This window comes from Lonchura striata, chromosome 4 (genome assembly GCF_050655825.1).
Source record: "Lonchura striata isolate lonStrDom1 chromosome 4, ASM5065582v1, whole genome shotgun sequence".
In the NCBI taxonomy this organism is placed as follows: Eukaryota; Metazoa; Chordata; class Aves; order Passeriformes; family Estrildidae; genus Lonchura; species Lonchura striata.
The window spans coordinates 36340294-36359084 of record NC_140706.1 but is presented as its reverse complement, the minus strand read 5'-3'; the positions used below and the strand labels follow the sequence as shown (position 1 = coordinate 36359084).

The window sequence follows — 18791 nt, the reverse complement described above, 5'->3', positions numbered from 1 at the left end:
TCCGATACCCTCCCGGTGCACATAAGAAATAGAATGAAAAAACAACGGAGCAAGGGGATAGTGCTGAATACAGAGAAAAAACAAAAATAGTATATTACATTGGAAGCACTCTGGTTTTTGGAGAGCTTACATTACCAGGTTTCTGTGCGTGTGTATGTGCACGTGTGGCATTCCTTCAAAGGAGGAAATAGGATGCCTAACTTTTAGTGCAGAAAATTAGTAACAAAATAACACACAAGGTGTGGGGCTGATAGCATCTCTGTAATCTTGTACTTAATCTGCTATCCCAAAGAAAAAATCTGTTGACTTTCCAGGTCTACTCTGCCCAGGCTGCACACAACAATTAATGGGCCTGCGTTACCGTAAGCCTATACGACAACCCCTGAAGTTAAACGTTTGCACCTTAATTTTTACAAATCGGTACCCAAGCAGCGCTGCCCACCCAGCCGGGAAAGCCGAAACGCCAGTCGAGCTGTCCCAGGGCTCCCCCTTTCCCGGAGGGCTGCCGGGCGGCTGGCCGCAGCCGCGGTCCGGGCGGGAGCAGGTGCACGGGAGCGCACGGCGCCGAGCCGGGGCGGGGGCAGGAGCGAGCGGCGGCCCGGGGCGAGGCGCTCCCGCCCCGGTGCGGGGCGGCCACGTGGAACCGCGCGGCTCCCGCGGCAGCCACTTCCTGCTCCGCATCACCCCGGCCGCTGCGCCCGGCGGGGAGACAAGCCCGCAGCCTACCGGGGCGGTGCGGGGGAGGGAGAAAAAAAGAGGGGGGAGGAAGGAAAAAAAAAAAAGTTTGTACGTGCGGCGGCGAGAGGACAGCCTCCGCAGGCGGGCGGCTGCCGGAGAGCAGCGGCGGCCGGGGGAGGCGGGGGAGCGGCGGCGGGGCCGTGCCGCGCGGTGCCGCGGGGGGCGGAAGGCGGCCGGTGCGCGGGGCCGGGCGCTGCGTGCGCGGCGGCGGGAGGCAGAGGGCGGGCGGGAGGATGCGGCTGAAGCTGGGCTTCCTGCTGCGCGCCGTGCTGCTGGCGGGCAGCTTCTTGGGGCTGCTGCTGCTCTGGTCCTCGCTGTCGCCCCGCGCCGAGGAGCCGGATCTCCCGGGACGGACGCGGGTGAGTGCGCGGCCGGGGCGGGCGCGCCGGAGCGGGTGGTGGGGCCGCCGCCCGGGATGTGACCGGCGGCGGCCGCGGGCGGGCGGGGGGCGGCTGCCCGGGCTGCGGCCTGCGGAGCCTTGCAGGCCCGAGAGGGGAGCGCGGAGTGGCGGGGCCGGCCCCATCCGGCCCCCGGAGCCGGCGTCCCTGCCCGGGCGGCGGGACCCGGGGGCGCCGTGTTCCGAGGGGGCCCGGGCGGCCGAGCCCGGCCGCGGTCCGGTCCGCCCCGCCCGGCTCGGAGCCGCCGCAGCCCCCCCGCCCGCCGGGATTGCGCCGCCGGTGCCCGCCGCCGGCGCGGTGCTGCGGGCAGCGTCCCGCCGGGCCCTTCCGTCCCCGGGACCTGCCTGCCGCCGGTTCTGGGCACCCGAAACGCGTGGGATCGGCTTCCCTTTGGGGGTTCTCCATCCCTAAATAACCGCGCCGCTATCCCCTCCGTAAGTGTCCCGCAAAGGTCCCCCAGAGCTCCGACAAAGGGTGCAGGTGTTCCCTCGCCAACTCACCTAGCTGCCGCGGGTCGGCTTCCCGACGCTTTGCTGGCCAAAGGGCAGGTTTGGCCAAGAAGCAGCAGATCAGGTAATTAATTTAAGAGCAAGGCACGGAAAGCCAAAAGGCGCTGGATTTACCCAGCTGGTGGTGCAGGTCTCCCATGCCCAAATGGTGGGAGCACAGGTGATAGGCGAGACGGGCAGAGCTTCAAATAACTCCCAGAAATGCTTCAGAAGGTCAGACGAACAAATCTACAGTACGAGTCTTGCCATAGCCTTGTATTAAGTGAAAATAATCTGACCCTTTGACACCAGGGTCTTAAAAGGAGTCAAAGTAATTCTTCCGTTTTCACCAGATGTTTTAGAGCTCAGGAACATAACTGGACTTAAGGAGATCTGCTTGAAGTAAGATTAGCCAAGATTAAAATAATCTTGGTAAAGTCATAAAATTTTCCAGTGATTATCTTAAAAAGGAATATTTTATTATGTGTTCACTAATGATCTTGAACCTCTCTAATGGGCTGCTTCAGATAATTGTGTAAGGCAAGTGAGTTGACATAACTCTTGTTTTTGAAAACTGGAAATGACTTTGGACTCCTTCAGCAGATGCTCTGTCTTCTGAAGCTGTTACAGTTTGTTTTGCTGTGTCTTGGCAGTTACAGCTGAGATAATAGGCCATGGTGGGTTTTTTTTTGAAGATAAGCAGTTTATTAAGTGGTGAAATTTCTGTAATCTGTCCTTCTAGACAGAACGTGGGATTTTCTGCATGTGGAAAAATTTTTGGGAATTGTAGGGAAGGGATTTATTTGTATACCTCTGAAGAAAATGTGAGGCAGTAGACATTTTGCATGAAAACCAGCCAATTTCCTTTTCCTGCTCAGGAAAGCAGTGTGAACAGACATTTGAAGGGACAATCTCAGGGGAAAAAAAATTGTGGTTGCATTGCTGTGTAGGGCAGTGACCATCTTCAGATGCTTATTCTGGTGTGACCACTGAAATATTGTAGCCCAGTGTGCATGTGTCCTTTCTCATGAGCCTAAAGGCTTTCGTTCAGAGACTTTTGAGCTGAACCCTTGTATCCACTTCCATTTACGTGTGAGGTCTAATTCAGAAGTCTTTTTTAGCTGGTTTATGTACCAGTAAAGGAATTGCAAGAGTGTTTACTGTCCTACCCCTGATAAAGCAGCATTGTCTTGATTACCTGGTCCTGACCTGAGGAGGAAATATCCATGACAGCCATCTCAGGAAATAATTCAGTCTTTGTTGAGAACAAATACAATTATATTAAGTAAACACTGTCAAAGTTGAAGTCTAAACAGACTATCTGATTAATTAGCTAGATCAGCTGTTCACTTGCCTTTGTGATATATATGAGAGTAACACATGCTGCTTCATAATTTTCTGTGGAACATTATTGTTATTACTGAATTCATGTTTTGGGTTGGAGAGCTTTCCACCTCAGAAGCTGCTCAGGTAAGGGATATGAGTTATGAAACAGTAATGACTGTGTTTCCAGCTAGCAGTGTTCTGGCATATTACTGGGAAGCTGTCGGAGCCCAGGAATATGTCCAGAGGTTGGGACCTGCATACCCTGCATTGTGTTAGGAGATGCTGAGCTGACCCCCTGAGCTGAGCTTGGAGCATGCTCACCTGGGAACAGCGTGTGCCTTGGTACAGCTTCAGCATAAGGGAAGTAGGAGTTAATCCTAACTGCGTCTCAGAAATGCAGTGGTGTGCTCTTTGTCGTAAAAACATGTGTGTTTGCTCTGTTGTCACTTACCCAAAAGTTTGTTAAGCTAAAGATGACAGATAAATCTTCTTCCCGTACAACACCCTCCTCCCTTTTCTTGCACTAAAAGCTCTAACCAACAAATATGAAATTCCTTGTCAGACAGTACCAGCTTAAAATAGAATTTAATTTTTTTTTTTAGCTAACTTCAGGCAGTATCCTTTTCCTCTCTGCAGTATAACCCTAGGCACTTTTTAATAACACCAAAGCATTAAAGATGCAAAGACGAAAAGATATGCTGTGTTGTTCTTTTTTATGTTTATAGCCTTCAAAGTTTTCCTGCCCATAGCAGCAGACAATAGGAAACACAGAAAACCTTTTAGTGTAATAAATATGTACCTTTAAAAATTATTCTTTCAAATATTGTGGAGTTTTTTAACTGATTTAAAAATTTTCAGAGGTCTTTTGGAAAGGAAAAATTATTAATGTACAGAGAGTTTTCAAAACAAAACTGAAAGTGGAGAAGTAGGAAGGAAATGAGAACAAAACAATATAGCAGTATTACAGATAGTTGGAGATAGTGCCTTTCTTTCAATAGAAGACTCACTGATGTATATGCAGAAGTTGGGAGGACAAAACTGTTCCCTGGGTAACCTCACTTGGAACTTCCTCCAATAATCCATTTGAGGAAAACATGCTTGTGGGATTTGGAGTGACAGATGAAGTATTCGTTTGCATTGTCAGAAATATATAAAGACAAACTAACTCTGATCCTTAAGAACTTTCAGTTTCCAATCTAAATCAAATTGAAACAATGAAAATATATCAAGGTCTGTTCTCAGAGTCTTAAGTGCACATCTGCTTTTGTGTAAGTAAGGATACCTGCTATCTGATAGTAGAGATTGCAAGGCTGTGAGAAAAAATTAGGTGGAATCATTTAATTGATTACTATGTTGTGTCTTTTGGGTGCTTTCTGATACCTTCTAGTCTTTGGGATCAAGGGGTCACAGTTTCTGGAGCCAGCAGGAAATGATTGTGATCACAGGATATGCTGAGTTGGAAGGGACCCATTAGGATCATCAATTCCAGCTCCTGGCCCTGTGCAGGACACCTCAGGAGTCGCACCATGTGCCAATCACACCACTGAGGCCATTCATGGTAACAAGATTGCTGTAGGGATCCCAGCTACAGTATTTGTTGTTCTCCAGCGAGATGTGTTACTAATGATCAGCCTCAGAGGTACAGCCTTAAAGCTGCTGTTGTCAAGGAGTAGGTAGTACAGCAAGCAGAACCAATGGGCTGAAACAGTAAAGAAAGATTCGTTACTGAAAAGTTGAAAGCTTGTTTACAGGAGTAAATGTACTGTAGGTCAACTTTAACTCTCCAAATCTGACCAATTACAAATGAGCCTATTCATTTGTCTATATGAAGGACAGTAAGGAAGAGTGTCCACTGTGTTCCTAGGGTCCAGAGGGAGATTAGCAAGGTAGTAAAAATTTTGCTGGAAGTGTATTCCTGACCTTGCACAAGGAAGAAATGTAGCAATGAAACTGCTAAACCCACAAAATAAATTCCATACTCTGTCCTGTTCACAGATGTAATGAGGAGAACTTCCTGAAAATTTGGCATAGGCTGCTTGGCCTGCTCTTGGAACCTGGTGCTTCAGATTTGAAGCATTACAGTAAATTCAGCATTTTCCATAGCCACTACACCTGAGCCACCAATGGACCTGCCATATATTGAAGGCATTTAATTTTGTGTCTGTAAGTGACATGATTTTACTGGGATTTTGTTTAGGTCTTATTTGTTTACCAGTAGTTCTCAGACTTTCTGGACTGTGTTGCAAGGGTTTTTTCAAAGTGTGCATGAGTATTTGGACAACAACTGTCCCCTTCAACCTACCAGCCCTGCAAGTGTGCACATCTCGGGTACCAGATGTGCTTAACAGGAGCTTGTGAGGTCAGTCTCCCACCCTGAGATATTTGCACTCCCATTTCCCTGCTAGGACACCCAACTGTCCTTGCTGCCAGATGTCACAGCAGCCACGCCTGAGTGAGGGAAGAGTGGTTGCCCTTGGACAGGGAGAGGAGGCTTTGCTGAGTGCCCTGGTCAGGTGACAATTCTAGTACATCCCTCTAGTTCAGGAAACCAGATGATGATCTTGCAGCTGGGGCTGTGGGCCTTCACCAACTGCCAAGTTTAAACATTACAATTCCCACATGGCCAATAGAAAGTGGAGAATTTATGATGTGGAGGCAGAAGCTTTAGAAAAATAAGAAGAAATAAAAGCTGAATGGACATTTTTCTGAGCTTTCTGGTGACACCTCTTCTCCCCCACTTTAACAACTGCTAATATCCTGTATACCTTGGCTTGATTGTCACTGAAATCTTAATGACAAGTTGCAGACTGAACTTGAAGTGTTATTGTGGTTTAAATTAGATTCTTTGTGTGGAAATCCCAGAGGAAATTGTTCACTTTCCCTTAAGGAGTAAGTGTGCTTAGAACAGAAACTGAGACACAGGAATTTGCAGTTGATATCATTACTGGGGAAAGGCAGGAATTGAAATAAGATGAAAAATCTGATGTAAAAGGGGCAGTGGTGCTCAGTAGTGAAAGGATTAGAGTTTTCTGACCTTGGTAAAAATATGATGCATGGTGGTACATAAGTGATTAAATGACAATAATCTCTCTCCAATTGCTTTGTGTAGTTATTTATACATAGGTCACTTTTTAAACTGGCTTGCCTTTCTGTAATTGAGTGACACCAACACAAAGGACACTGCATCAATTCTGCTACTCTGGCATTATCTAAAAGCTGAACACAATCATTCATCACCTGGGTTTGAAAAGCTCAGGGTGCAGGGCTAGACATAGCCACACTGCCTTCTACAATCAGAGCTGTAATAAGTCACCACTTCTTGTGTGACATTCACCAGAAATTAACACCTTGTGTGTTCAACAAGTTTTGCTTGAAGACCGTGTGCAGTGAGGTAATGGGTTTGCTATAGCCAAAGTATTGCTGTTGTAGAAAGTAACCATCACTTCTTACTGCAATCTTTTGTGCTGCTAGCAACAATAATAGGCAAAATGTTTTCAGATATTAAATTGTATTTTTAATATGTGTTTTTATCTAAATTTGCTTTGAAAAAGCTTGTAAAAATTTATCACCCTTGGGAGAGTATAAAAACCTCAATCCCTATCATATTAAAAGGGAACTAATTTGACAAGTGCTTCCAGTTATGTTGCAGAATCAATGACCACAGGGCAAATAATGTGAAGAAATGGGGGAAAAAAGAAAGCCTATATGATACCTACAATTTAGTATACATATATAAATAAATTATGTTAAAAATTCCTTGAAGTCTGTCATTCAAAAGCCCTTGTATTAAGTTAGTTAAAGAACTCATCTCAAGACTGCTAGTTATGTATATGTCTACTCTTCTTTAAAGGGCAGTTTGCACCATATTTATGTATGTGACAAGATTTCTTTTGTCCTATTTTAGCTCCAGGTGTTATCATTTGTGAATAATGTAAAAGAACTGAACAGCTGAAAAGTCAAAGATTTTAAGCTAAGACTGGCATTTGCTTTTCAAGAGTCCCATTGCAGGAGAAGAGGGATCTAGGGTTTCCAGGGAACGTTTGGCAGGATCCTCAGCACAGGATGAAAGGTGATTCTGCACACTTAGCTACGATAATGCAACAAAAATGTAGCAGTTGTGTCTGTCTTGGGAATCACACAGGTAAAACTATTAATCTGATGTAGTACCTAATGAATAACCTGTGAGTAACACCACAGAAACTGGGATCAACACCATCGACTGGGTAGTCTGTAATTTGTGTTTTTGGGAGGAAAAAAACCAAAACAGAAGTAGTAATTTGTGCTGCTTAGGGGCCAAAACAAAACAAAAGTGGTAATTTGTTCTGCTTTGGGGCATTGAAAATAACATGTAATAAATTCCTCTTTTAAATGAAATTCTAGGTAATAGTTAACCCTCAGTTTTAAAGCTAGTGAATATGGTTGCCTAAGCTGAAGTAGTAGAAATTCTGACGCTAGTGAATTTCATTATTGCAAAAGACTCATTGGGTCATCAGGAGGACAACATTATCCATAAGTAGATACGTAGATTTTTCTCCACATGGCCAAGCAGCATTCACCTTCTCTAACCCAAGCTCAGCAGAGTTAAAATTGCTTGTATTGAGCTGACGTTCTCTAATCAAAAATGACAGTGTCTTTGTCCTATTTTTGTCAGATATTAAATCAGCATTACAGGAGACTGCCAAGTGGAAATAGGGCAGGATAAGCTGTTGCATTAATAGGTTTGACTTCTACTTTGTGGGGGGGCTGGGAGGATGCTTTTTACAGTAACTAGGCCATATAATCTGAGAGGACTTTAAATCTGACAACAGTTACATTTAATTACTAGATTTACTCTCTAAGTATGGAAAACAAAGGTCTGCTGTGGACAATTAGTTTAAAATTAGCAACATTAGAATTAGCAACATAGAATCACAGAGTATTCGGAGCTGGAAGGGACACACAAGGATGATCAGGTCCAACTCCCAGCCCTGCACAGCACTGTCCCTGAAAGTTGTGCCATGTGCCCGAGAGCGTTGCCCAAACTCTTCTTGAGCTGTCAGGCTTGGTGGTGTGACCACTCCTCTGGGGAGCCTCTTCCAGTGCCCAACCACCCTCTGGGTGAAGAACCTTTTCCTGATAGCTAACCTAAACCTCCCCTGGCACAGCATCAGGCCATTGCCTCAGGTCCTGTCACCAGTGGTGCTTTTCCAGCTCTGTGATGGATGTTTTGCATCCATCCAGGTGGATGCTGAGAGATGGTGCCAAAAGCTTTAGTGAAATCCTAAAAGATTACATTGACTGGCTTCCCTTGATCAGCTACTTGGGTTACCTTGTCATAAAAGGAAGTCAGATTTGGCAAGCAGCGTTTTGCTCCCTTCATGAAGTCGTGCTGGCTGTGACCAATGACTGTATTATCTTCCTCCCAGAATAATCTCCACAACTTTGCCAGTCACTGAAATGAGACTGACAGGCCTGTGTTTCTAGGGTCCTCCTTCTTGCCCTTTTTGAAAATTGGAACACTGTTAACCGACTTCCAGTGAACTGGGATATCTACAGATTCCCATGACCTTTCAAAAATCACCCAGAGAGCCTTTGTGATGACATTCTTGGATAAATCCTATCAATTCCCATACATTTATATGGATCCAGCTAGAGCAGCAGATTCCTCAGAACTTCAGGGTCAATTCGGAGTTGTGTTCACAGGCAGGTTAGTCCATCATTTCAACAGTTTCACAGGCAGGTTAGTCCATCACTGGTGTTGAAGACAGAGGCAGAGTGTTGAACATCTCCACCTTGTCAGTATCCCTGACTGTGAGGTGACCATCCTCCTGTAACATGCTGATTTAATTTCTGCATTGTCTTTTCATAATGTATTTTAAAAAAATAATTGTATTGTCCCCCACAGTTCTGATCAGCTTCAACTCCAGTAGAGCTCATGCTGGTCAAAAGGCCACCTCCCCCATCAGTTTTCTGTAATATTTTTGTGAATCAAAGGGAATTTATCTTGCTTGAATTTGCCTTTAGCAGTGCACCTCTGCCTCACAGTGCATTAGATTAGACACAGTTTTGAGAGTGAGGTTCCCCCTAGTACTAAGTGCAATGCTGAGGTGGTGTGTTGAGGAAGGAAGATGTCCCAACAAAGGGGATAGCTAGCAGCCAGCAGCAGGCATGTCCACACAACCTGTGCTACTGTTCAGGCTTGGATTTGGGGCTTTTCTGGCTTTTCACTTAATACAGGTTGTAAAATAAAAAAATTAAACTCGGTGGGTTTCTATAAACTTAAATGGTTTAAGGTTGTGCTTTATGGCAAGTTAGGATTTATCAGTTTAATTATAGACTCCTCTGTGAAGGAGCTTGTGAGGAAGATATGGGCTTTTGTGGAAAAAGTTATTTTGTTGTTAATAGCTGTACAAAGATATGGAGGAGAAAGCTGATACTTGTATTCTACGTTTGTTTTTCAAACAAGCATTCTTGGTGTGTTCCCCTTGCTTGGGATCAAATAATTTTGAAATGTTTGCTTATTCATTGAACTATCATTTGAATTGGCAGTTCTGAAATTTGAAAAAAACCCAAAACAGTGTGAGCTGTTTTTGAAACAGGTCGTTGCTGTCCTTCCTGGTGCATTTTATAGGACAAAATTCCTATTTTCTGAAAATCCATGGATTTGCCTTGTGGAAATAAAATAATTTTCTTACCAGGCTGCATACAGACATTATTGCTGAAACAAAAATGACTACTTCTGTAATTAAGAGATGATACTTTAAAAAGAATTGTATTAATCAGGAACTAAGCCTGCTTCTCCCTGCATAAGTATGCAAGGGAATAAATTGCTCTTTTATTTTTTCTCTCTATTATAATAAAGTAATTGCTTGCTGCTCTATGGTGGCCTGTACGTCTTTTGAGTTTCTCTTACTGTGTTTTCTTGAATCCCTCATTCTAATCCTTGAATGCCGTAACATTTTTTAGTATTGCTCTTGCTTACCTAGGCTATTTTGACTTCCCTGTGGCAAGCTCAGTTGCAAATAGCAGCAGTCAGCACTGATGTGTGAACCCCTGAGCAGCAGGAGAGAATTGGAGGAAAGTAAAAGGTAAAAACAGCATACGAGTTTTGCATGCTGTTTACATGTGGAAAACTTGCTTTACAGGTGACAGTCTCAAAATATAATTGTTAATGAAATTACAGCATGAGCAGATGGTGCTCAGCCCACAAAGTTTTGTACTTATTTTTGTTGTCTTTTAAGAAATTGGCAATGAAAATAGCTCAGCGAGAGCTGTTCTGACTTGAGTTGATCTTTTTAATAAGGCAGAAAGGTATTATTTTAAATACTGTGTATTAGATTAAAAATACAATATTTTTAATGAAATCGAATATAGTCTTTTGTATTCAAGCATTTTTGCCACAATTTTGAGGTTAAAATCTGCTTTGGTTTTAACCTGCAGTATAAAAAATTCTTTTTAAGCATTAATAAATGAACAAAGGGACAAAGCATAGCATGCCATTTTATTTCTCAGTTCGTGCCTTTATGGTTTTGATATATTGAGGCATTGTCTTTCTTTTGAGTTATTTAATAAGAATTCTATCTATGACAGAGAATTATTTACCATTTTAAATCTGCTGCAGAAAATGTCTCATCTGCAATAACATTTTGAAGCAAAACCTTATAAAAGTAACCAAGTTACCTCTTAAAGAAAGTTCCCTTTTTTCTAGTTGAGGAAAGAGGATCAAGAAAGAAAGAATTAAGATAATGGGATCTTCAGAGAAAATGAATTGTTCTCTGCATGCTTTAGTCTTGAAACAAGTTTTGTTACACTCTCAGTTAAATGAGGCCTTGAAGTCAGCTCTTCAAGGCTTGTAATATATTGCTTTTATTGGACTGCTTCCCCTGCTCTGGCTCCGCTATTCCATCTCCCACAGTGTTATTCTAACATTTCAAAGTCTATGAGAAGCTTTAAACCACAGCTATGAAATATATTGTTTTTTTTCTAGCTTCTTCCATGTTTTCCACCCTTATTTCCCTCCCCTCTATAAAGGATGTTCTGCCTGTACAGAGCCAAGACCTTCAGTAGCAATAGCATGAGAACAGTGTCTCAGTAAACAGCAGAGATAGAAAGGTGCAGTAGGTGGAGTTTTGTTGTTTGCTTATTTTGATGGAATATGAGATTCTAGCTGTAGGAAATGTATCACCCACTTCTAATCGCAGAGTTCTTAGCCAGGAGCCCTCAAATACAGAACAATGCTTCATGGGTTTCCTGTGCCTCAGCTCATGTTGGTGAGTGGTAAGAATCTCCTGCTGCCTTTTGGATAGCTTTTTGGAGATCTTCAGCTCGAAATTCTGATATTTCAGTTGATGTAAGTAAGGTACTCCTATAGCACGAGACTTACCAAGTTAGTAAACTGTATTCTTGAGTACTCTCTGTAGAGGTATTCCAGCCCTGGGTGTCTGAAGTAAGACTTTGAATTAGTTCCTTGGATGCGTATGTGTGATCTTGGTGAGCCTTCTGTCTCTTATTCTGCTTACTTAAATGCTTGCTTATTTTTTTATTTATGTGAACACTACAGGAAAGTTTGGGCTAAGAAAGGCCAAGAAATGTTCCCCTGACAGTGAGGCTGTGAAGCTCTTTGAGCAGTTCCAGGCATAATGTCATTCTTCAGGGTCATCTGAAAACCATTGTCAACGAGATCAGCTATCCATGACGCTGGAATCAAGTGTGGGACAAGACTTTTTAATACCAAACTTGGGGTGAATGGTTACTCTGGCCCAGCTTTGGCAGTGGATGATGAGACAGACCCTTGAGTGCTCATTGACAGAGCAGTGAGTAGGTGTCCAAAGTGTCAAAGTCATCACCATTATTTTGTGTAGAGAAACAGTGGGGGAGAAATCTCTGCAAGATGCAGCTTCTGTCTTGGAGAGCAGGCTTACCTTTTGCATGAATAGGCACATCAGTCATCTCTCAGGGAGTTAACAAGTTTTGCTCCCATTATTATCTTCTACCAAGACTGGTGATGACAGGGGAGTTGTCAAGCTGTTGTGATAAAAGGGAGCAGACTGCCAGGATAGTTCATGTAGCTTTTAATCTTTGTGTATGCCTGAGGGGCCTTGGGAAAAGAGGATGGCAGGGAGCAGGCTGGATTAATTTTTCTGGATGAAATGGATATGTCCTGGGGGTTGGCCTACTTTAAAAATAATTAGAATTCTTTGAAATCTGTTGTCCTTGAGCACACTTCATCTGTCCTATGTCCCCTTTGCTCTGATTCTCATATGCCTAGATTTTGTGGTTGAGAGATGCCTTGTGCCTCTTTGGGAGGCATTTGTTTTGATAATATTTCCCAGGGGTGCATAATTTCCAAATCAAAGCTGACTCGCGTGTATGTGTGTGGTGAGATGTACACGGGGACTGTAGGTGATCAGAGGTACCAGTTATGATTTTGCTCTTAAGCCAAGAACAGAGAGGCTGCTTGACTCACAGTGAGGTGATGCTCAGTTCTTAACATTTACATTTATTGGAAACTATGATGTAGTTTTCTTCTTTAAAATAAACTTTATAAAATAATCCTGCATGTTTGCATCAGGTGACAAAGGTATGGTTGGATCCTTACAAGGAGCCTTGATGGTGATCATTGATTGACTGCAGCCAGTACAAGTCCGTGTTAGTGTAGTGAGATGCATTGTTCTTGCTTATATCTTAGTTATTTCATGTTCTTATTCTATCTCATCCTCATCTGAAGGATGACTTTCTCATTTTACTATATTTCTTCCTGTTCCTCCTGGTTTTTTTTCATCATTCATTCTTTGTGGGAATTTGGGGAATTAATTAGGCTTATTCTCACGACCTGCTGTTCAACAGCTTGAGAATTTTCTTGCATTGCAGTAAGGTATTAAGTGACATGGATATCTGGAAGTAAGGAAGAAAGATAAATGGTCAGACTTCTCCTCTTGACATTATAATAGTTTGGGCAATATATTTTCCTACTAGTTTGTCACATGCTAAGGGTTTTATGTGAAAAATAAGTTTTCATTTTAAACTCTACAATTCATGTCTATGATTAAAGAAGACTTCACAGCCTTAAACATTAAGCACCAAAATTTTTACTGATAGACTTGGCCAGTTAGCATTGCTGTAAAGGAGAGGCAGATTGAACAGGTTTTTGAACAGGTTTTATGTTGTATGATATTTGTAAGAATTTATTCAGTGCTGATAACTTTTCAAAATACTGTTTGCAATCTAATCCCAGCAATCATAATTTTCCAGGAATGGCTTCACAGCTGTTAATTTCTAGGAAACTACAGAACTTTTATCTATAATTTATCTAGCAACCATAATATACTACTTAATGTTTCCAAAGGCATAATGTTGCAAGCAGAATTCATTATGATTTTTAAATTTAAAAATATTTTTTATTAGCTTAAAAAATAATCTTGTCTCGAATGCCTTAACATAGAATGCTTTTGAATGTCAGAAATAATAATTTGGTATTTTCTTTGTTTTATTCTCCAAGCTGAGATTTCTGTATTGCAGAGCATCATATTTTTAATATATTCCCTAAAATTCATGAGCATTTATTTTAAAGCCGAGTATTACTGATGAGGAAGTTAAGATTGCTGATATTCTGTAAGTCATTTTGGCTTTACATGTGGAAACATTTCAGCAGTATATATTTAATAGATCTATTCATAGCCTAACACCAAATCACAACAACTTTCCTGTAGGAAGTCCATTTTCTGCCCTACATGTATTTATTAATTCTGTCACTTCTTAATGTTCCTTAAATGCTTTTACACTGTACGGTCTATAGTATTCAAAGAAACTTTAAATTATGTGAAAAAGACCAATTTTGGCAACTCAAATGTTTTATAACTGATGCTGATTTTATCCCAGTGCATATTAACCTCCATGATGTTCCTTTACCTTAATATGTTTATTTTAAAGTTTGGGTTCCTTAACTTATTTTTTCTGCAGACTGAAGACATACCAGCAGTAGGCTGACACATTCCATAATACCCTTTCTTATCTAGCTGTAGTGACATAAAAGATTGGATACAAGAGTGGGAAAGTACTCTGAAGGGAGTTCTGCCTGACATTTGGGTGCACTTTCTATGGAAAGGGTAATTTTGTACACCTAGAAATATGTGTGCAAATCATCATGCTGTGAAAAGTCACCAGTTCTGTATATATATATATTTTAATGAAAACTCTGTTGAGACTCGGAGCTTTCCTGAAAAGTGAAAAGTGACCTCTCCTAGTGGAGGGCAACTGCTGGTTATGCATGTCTTCCCTCTCCTCCACGAATTTAAGAACATGCAGCTCTCTCCTGAATTCTGTAGTAAGAGATAAAATAATCCTATGTGTGTGGATTTGTCTTGAATGGGAAGAAGAAAGGGAGATTCATGTTGCTAAGAATAGAAACATACTTTGTTGTGTAGAGCATAACAGTCTTCCTGTGTTACCATTAATACCAGAGGAATCCTTGGGAAAGCAGTAATGGGCTCCTGGGGAAGAGGAGCAGCACCCCTCACTCAGACCACTCAGTCTGTTTTACTGCTGTGGGCTTCTCCTACTTGGATTATTTACAGTTGGATTATTTCTGATACAGGATCTGGGTGTGGTGGCTCAATAAACCACACAACTGGGCAATTCTGCTGGTCTTTTTTCTGATACTCTTCTTTTCTGTACTCTTAGTACACCATGACTATCTGACCCTAAATGAATTAGGGGCATGAGTGTGCTGCCTTTCATGCCTTTGCTCTCAGCACAGCAAGTGGGTCTCCTCCAAAAGAGAAGAAATGTTTAAAGAGAATAACTTGGTGGGGAAGGTTTGTTGGTGTTTGTTTTGTTCACAAAAGAAACAAAATAGAATGGTTTGGATTGGAAGTGACTTTAAAAGTCATCTGGTACCAGCCTCCCTGCTATGGGAAGGGACTCCTTTCACAGGACCAGTTTGCTCAAAGCCCCATCCAACCTGGCCTTCAACTCTTTCAGGGATGGTGCATCCACAGTTTCTCTGGGCAACCTGTTCCAGTGCCTAATCACCTTTGCAGTAAAGACTCCCCATATCTAATCAAAACTGAACCTCCCTCAGTTTGAAGCCATTCCCTTGACCTTGTAAGAAGTCCTCTCCCTGTGTCTTTCAGATATTGGAAGGCTGCCCTAAGCCCATCCCAAGGCTGAACAACCCCAAGTGTCTCAGCTTGCCTTCACAGGAGAGATGCTCCATCCCCCTGGCCCTCCTCTGGACTCAGTGTAGAGTGGTAGCTGAGTTGTGTAGTCTTGTTTTAAAGGTGCAAAAGGAGCAGCTGCTGTCCTGCCATTCTGCATGTACCTTTCTCCCTGGTGTCCCTCGGGGGTGCTGAGTGGGCTCTGAGGAGGGCAGCCCTGGAGCCCTGTGTGCCTGTGCACAGGTAAGGTTGTGGATCGCTGCAGAGGCACCAGTGTCCTCTGTGTGTTGCTCCTGCCAGGCACTCTGGTTTTCAGCTACCCCTTGCTTCCAGCAGCTTCCCCCCTGCCTCACTCCTGTTTTGAACTAGCTCAGTGCTGCTGTTTACCCTGCTTATGGATGCCAAATTCATGTGGCGTGCTCATGCAGCTGTCTGTGGAGAGTCCTTGATCCAGCTCAGCGTGTGGGTGTAAAGGTGCTCGCGTTGGCACGCAGACAGGACATAAAAGCACGGTGTGCAAGTAAAGTGACTGCAAAAATGTAGCCATCCCACTCCAAAACATCAGCCTGATATACTCAGCATCTATCAGACAGAAGTTTAAATCCAAAACAGATTAGCAAAAACAAAAATTTAAAGGCAGTTCATTTGCAGCAGATAAAAAATACAGTTTTCATAAATCTTCTGCAAGAGGTAGGTGCATCTTGTAATTCATATTTCTGCTGTTCCACAGCTCTCATTGCAGCAGAAATGGAAAATATCCCCTTCAGGTTTTGCTGTATATCTGCAGTGATGGGAAGATAAATATCCCTGTAATGCATCAGTGTTGACATTCAGAAGCCTTCCAAACTTTGCTTTTTAAATCGAATAAGAAAGATAAGAAAGTTAGCTTTGAGCCTCTTCACTCTGTAGGAAGAATGGGCAAGTGGTTTTTTTTTTGGTTTTTTTTTTTTTTCCTTTGCGACATCTTATATAAATCTGACATCCTTTACAAATCTGCAGCTACCGTACTGTCAGAAATTACAGAACTGGAAGTGCTATACTAAACAAAAGGAAAATATTCTATTTCCAGGTAAAACACTATGTCTGAAGCAACAGCTAATGCATAGACTTATGCTGTTCATGTTCTGTTGAAATTATTAAAAATTGAAAGGTGCCTAGTACCTATTTTTAGGCCATTGTTTTTTTAATTGAAGTGAATTGAAAAGCAAAAAGTTCCAGGTTTTCATGGAATTTTTGCATTGTTTGTTTGTTTTGCTTTATTTATATCAATTACTGGAAATGTTTATTGTGATAGTGAATCAGTCTGGTTTTTTCTGTCTTAACTTAAAATATTTGTCCAAGTCTATATCAGATCATAAAGTACTGTATCGAGAAAATGTTGATTTGGATAACTTGAGTATGACAGGCTTAAACAGAGCATATACCTCTTGTGTTGTGCAGTTGTCATTTGAGTGTAAGAACTTATCAAAAGAAAGCACATCATCCAAAAGGCAACTGATTACTGGCAGCAATAAAACAGGCATGGTTGATAACCATGGGAATGTAGGGTCTCCTACAGAGGAAGCTCTTTTATATTGCTTTTCCTTTACCATTTTTATATAAGAATTTTGCAGTTTATTGGACAAGAGCAAAACACAGTGGATTTGTGTGTGTGTGTGTATTTTGATTGCAGTATCATCTTCATGAATTTTGGTTTCTTTTGCTGATTCTGTTTTGATGTACAGTAAACAATTCTGTACTGTTGCTAGTTCATCCTTCTGTGGTATTTGATGCCTAATGTATGTAGCTTCTCTCTTATCTTGGAGATTGAAATACTGACAATTTTTCGGTTTTGCTATTCCTCTTCCTGAGAGGCACTTCTCACTCCCCAGTCAGACTAAAGTATGAACTGCCTTACTGACTCTTCATTTTTCAGCTGCAGGCCAGATTTTGCTGTGTTACACACAACAGACTCTCTTTCCCAGGGACTGCAGAAGGCTTTTGAATTGAGTTTTGTGACAGGCTTTAACAAAATTGTCTTTGTTAGAAGTCAAAGTGCAAGGCTAGCATGTAAAGATCTTGATTCAGTGAACTGTGTTCCAATTTAAACACCCATTTAATGAACTGGATAGATCGCAAGTAGACTTTGTAGTGTCTCTTCTATGTAAGATGCAGTAAGTGAAGGGCACAGTTTTCATAAATGCAGTTATTAGCAGCTCTATTTGAAACCCACAAGTAATGCACATGCCTAGGGCTTTTGGAAGTCATTCCAGATGGAAACAGCATTTCTGGGGTGATTATACCCTGAGGGAAGGCTCGCTGTCATTTTGGGATCAATTTTTAGCCAATGTTCCATTCTCAGTATTTACATGGAGAGTCTGAATTGCCAGAACTTCAGGTTTCATAACAAAAATGTTAACAAGAAGTGAACATTTGTTGAAAAGATTGCATTGCTGCAGAGAAATGCCTGTTGCTATGCTGGTTGGATGATGAAAGTATCCTGCAGAGAGAGTCACTGTGCTAAGAAAACTGACTTCCATTTTTCCGAGCAAGAAGGAGCCTCATGCATCTTTGTGTGTGCTGTGCACCCATTAATTTGAACAGTGGAATGCTACAGTCCCATTGCTATGGAGTCAGTGCAGATGGGAGAGTGCTGTTCACTTGCATCTTCCCCAGATGTGTGGTCAGAAATGCCAGCCATAGTGTACCTGCGCTGGAAACACAGAGATCATGTTAAAAGTCTCTTCTGGATCTCCCTTATTTAAGGAGGTCCCTCAGAAGATGTTCAGGGCTAGAAGTTAATCCTTGGTGTCATGTTAAGAGAAGGCAGTGGGATATCAGTTCCCAATGTTGACTTGGAGAATAATGTTTTGATCATTAATCTCATACAGCTTCAAGTTTATATTGTGCACTGAAAGAATAAATGTCAGGGCAGTCCATTACTTGAAGTTCAGGTGCAGCATGGCCACCTTTCTGTGACAGGGTGCCCACTGTGGCTTCCATGCTCCAAATAAAAGATACTGCATGGCAAATGCAGAGAAATGTGCAAAGCTGGAAAGCACAGGCTGGTTTAGTGGAGCCTATCTAGGAAGTTTGTGGATTACATTATAGCATTCTTGCTGGCTATCTAAAAGATGCAGATACTCCAGCTGTGCTAACACATTACCTGGCTTCTAAAGCAAAGCTATAAGATAGGTTTTTATATTCATCATGTTTACCTCACAGCAAAACAAACAATATCACTAGCTGTGTCACAGAAAGAGTAGTCTATTTTCCAAGATCGATTTGTCTGTTCAATAAATTGATTTTTTATTAGTTCAGTGTTGCTGCAGGGTTTTTTTTTTTTTTTTTGTTTCCTTTTTATGCTTCAAATGAATGTGCCATGTTGATTTTTTGGGCTTTTTAAAGTATTTGAAGCAGATAAGAACTTATCTTACCTCAGTGGTTCAGTGGACCATAACTACTTTATTGGCAAATACCACCCACATTCTTCTATGTAGGAAAAACCAGGAATGAAGGGCCAAGGAAAGATGAGATCAAATCACAGAGAGCACAACTGATCAGAAGTTATTTCCCTTCTCTTGTCTAGTCAAGCTGTACACAAGGTAATTACATAAATACTCTGAATTTTTTAAATCTTTTGGGAGTTCAGATGGAACTTGCAGAAGTGGGTTTTAGACTGTCTGTATAATTTGCATACAATGCAGTTTTTGGCTTCAGCTGCCTGC

At 42.1% G+C, this 18791-nt stretch overlaps 1 protein-coding gene across 5 annotated transcripts in view; it reads left to right on the top strand.

Moving 5' to 3' along the window:
- Positions 1-700: 700 nt before the first annotated feature.
- Positions 701-18791, top strand: part of GALNT7 (polypeptide N-acetylgalactosaminyltransferase 7) — a 70700-nt gene continuing 52609 nt past the window's right edge. Inside the window, exon 1 of one of the 5 annotated variants that reach the window (XM_021552588.3) lies at positions 701-1097. In XM_021552588.3, coding sequence (XP_021408263.2) covers positions 972-1097 — 126 coding nt within the window. In that variant the 5' untranslated portion in view covers positions 701-971. Of the gene's footprint in view, positions 1098-1426; positions 18669-18791 lie in introns of those variants that run through there. The other 4 variants (XM_021552666.3, XM_085578835.1, XM_085578836.1 and 1 more) reach the window with 4 other exon arrangements.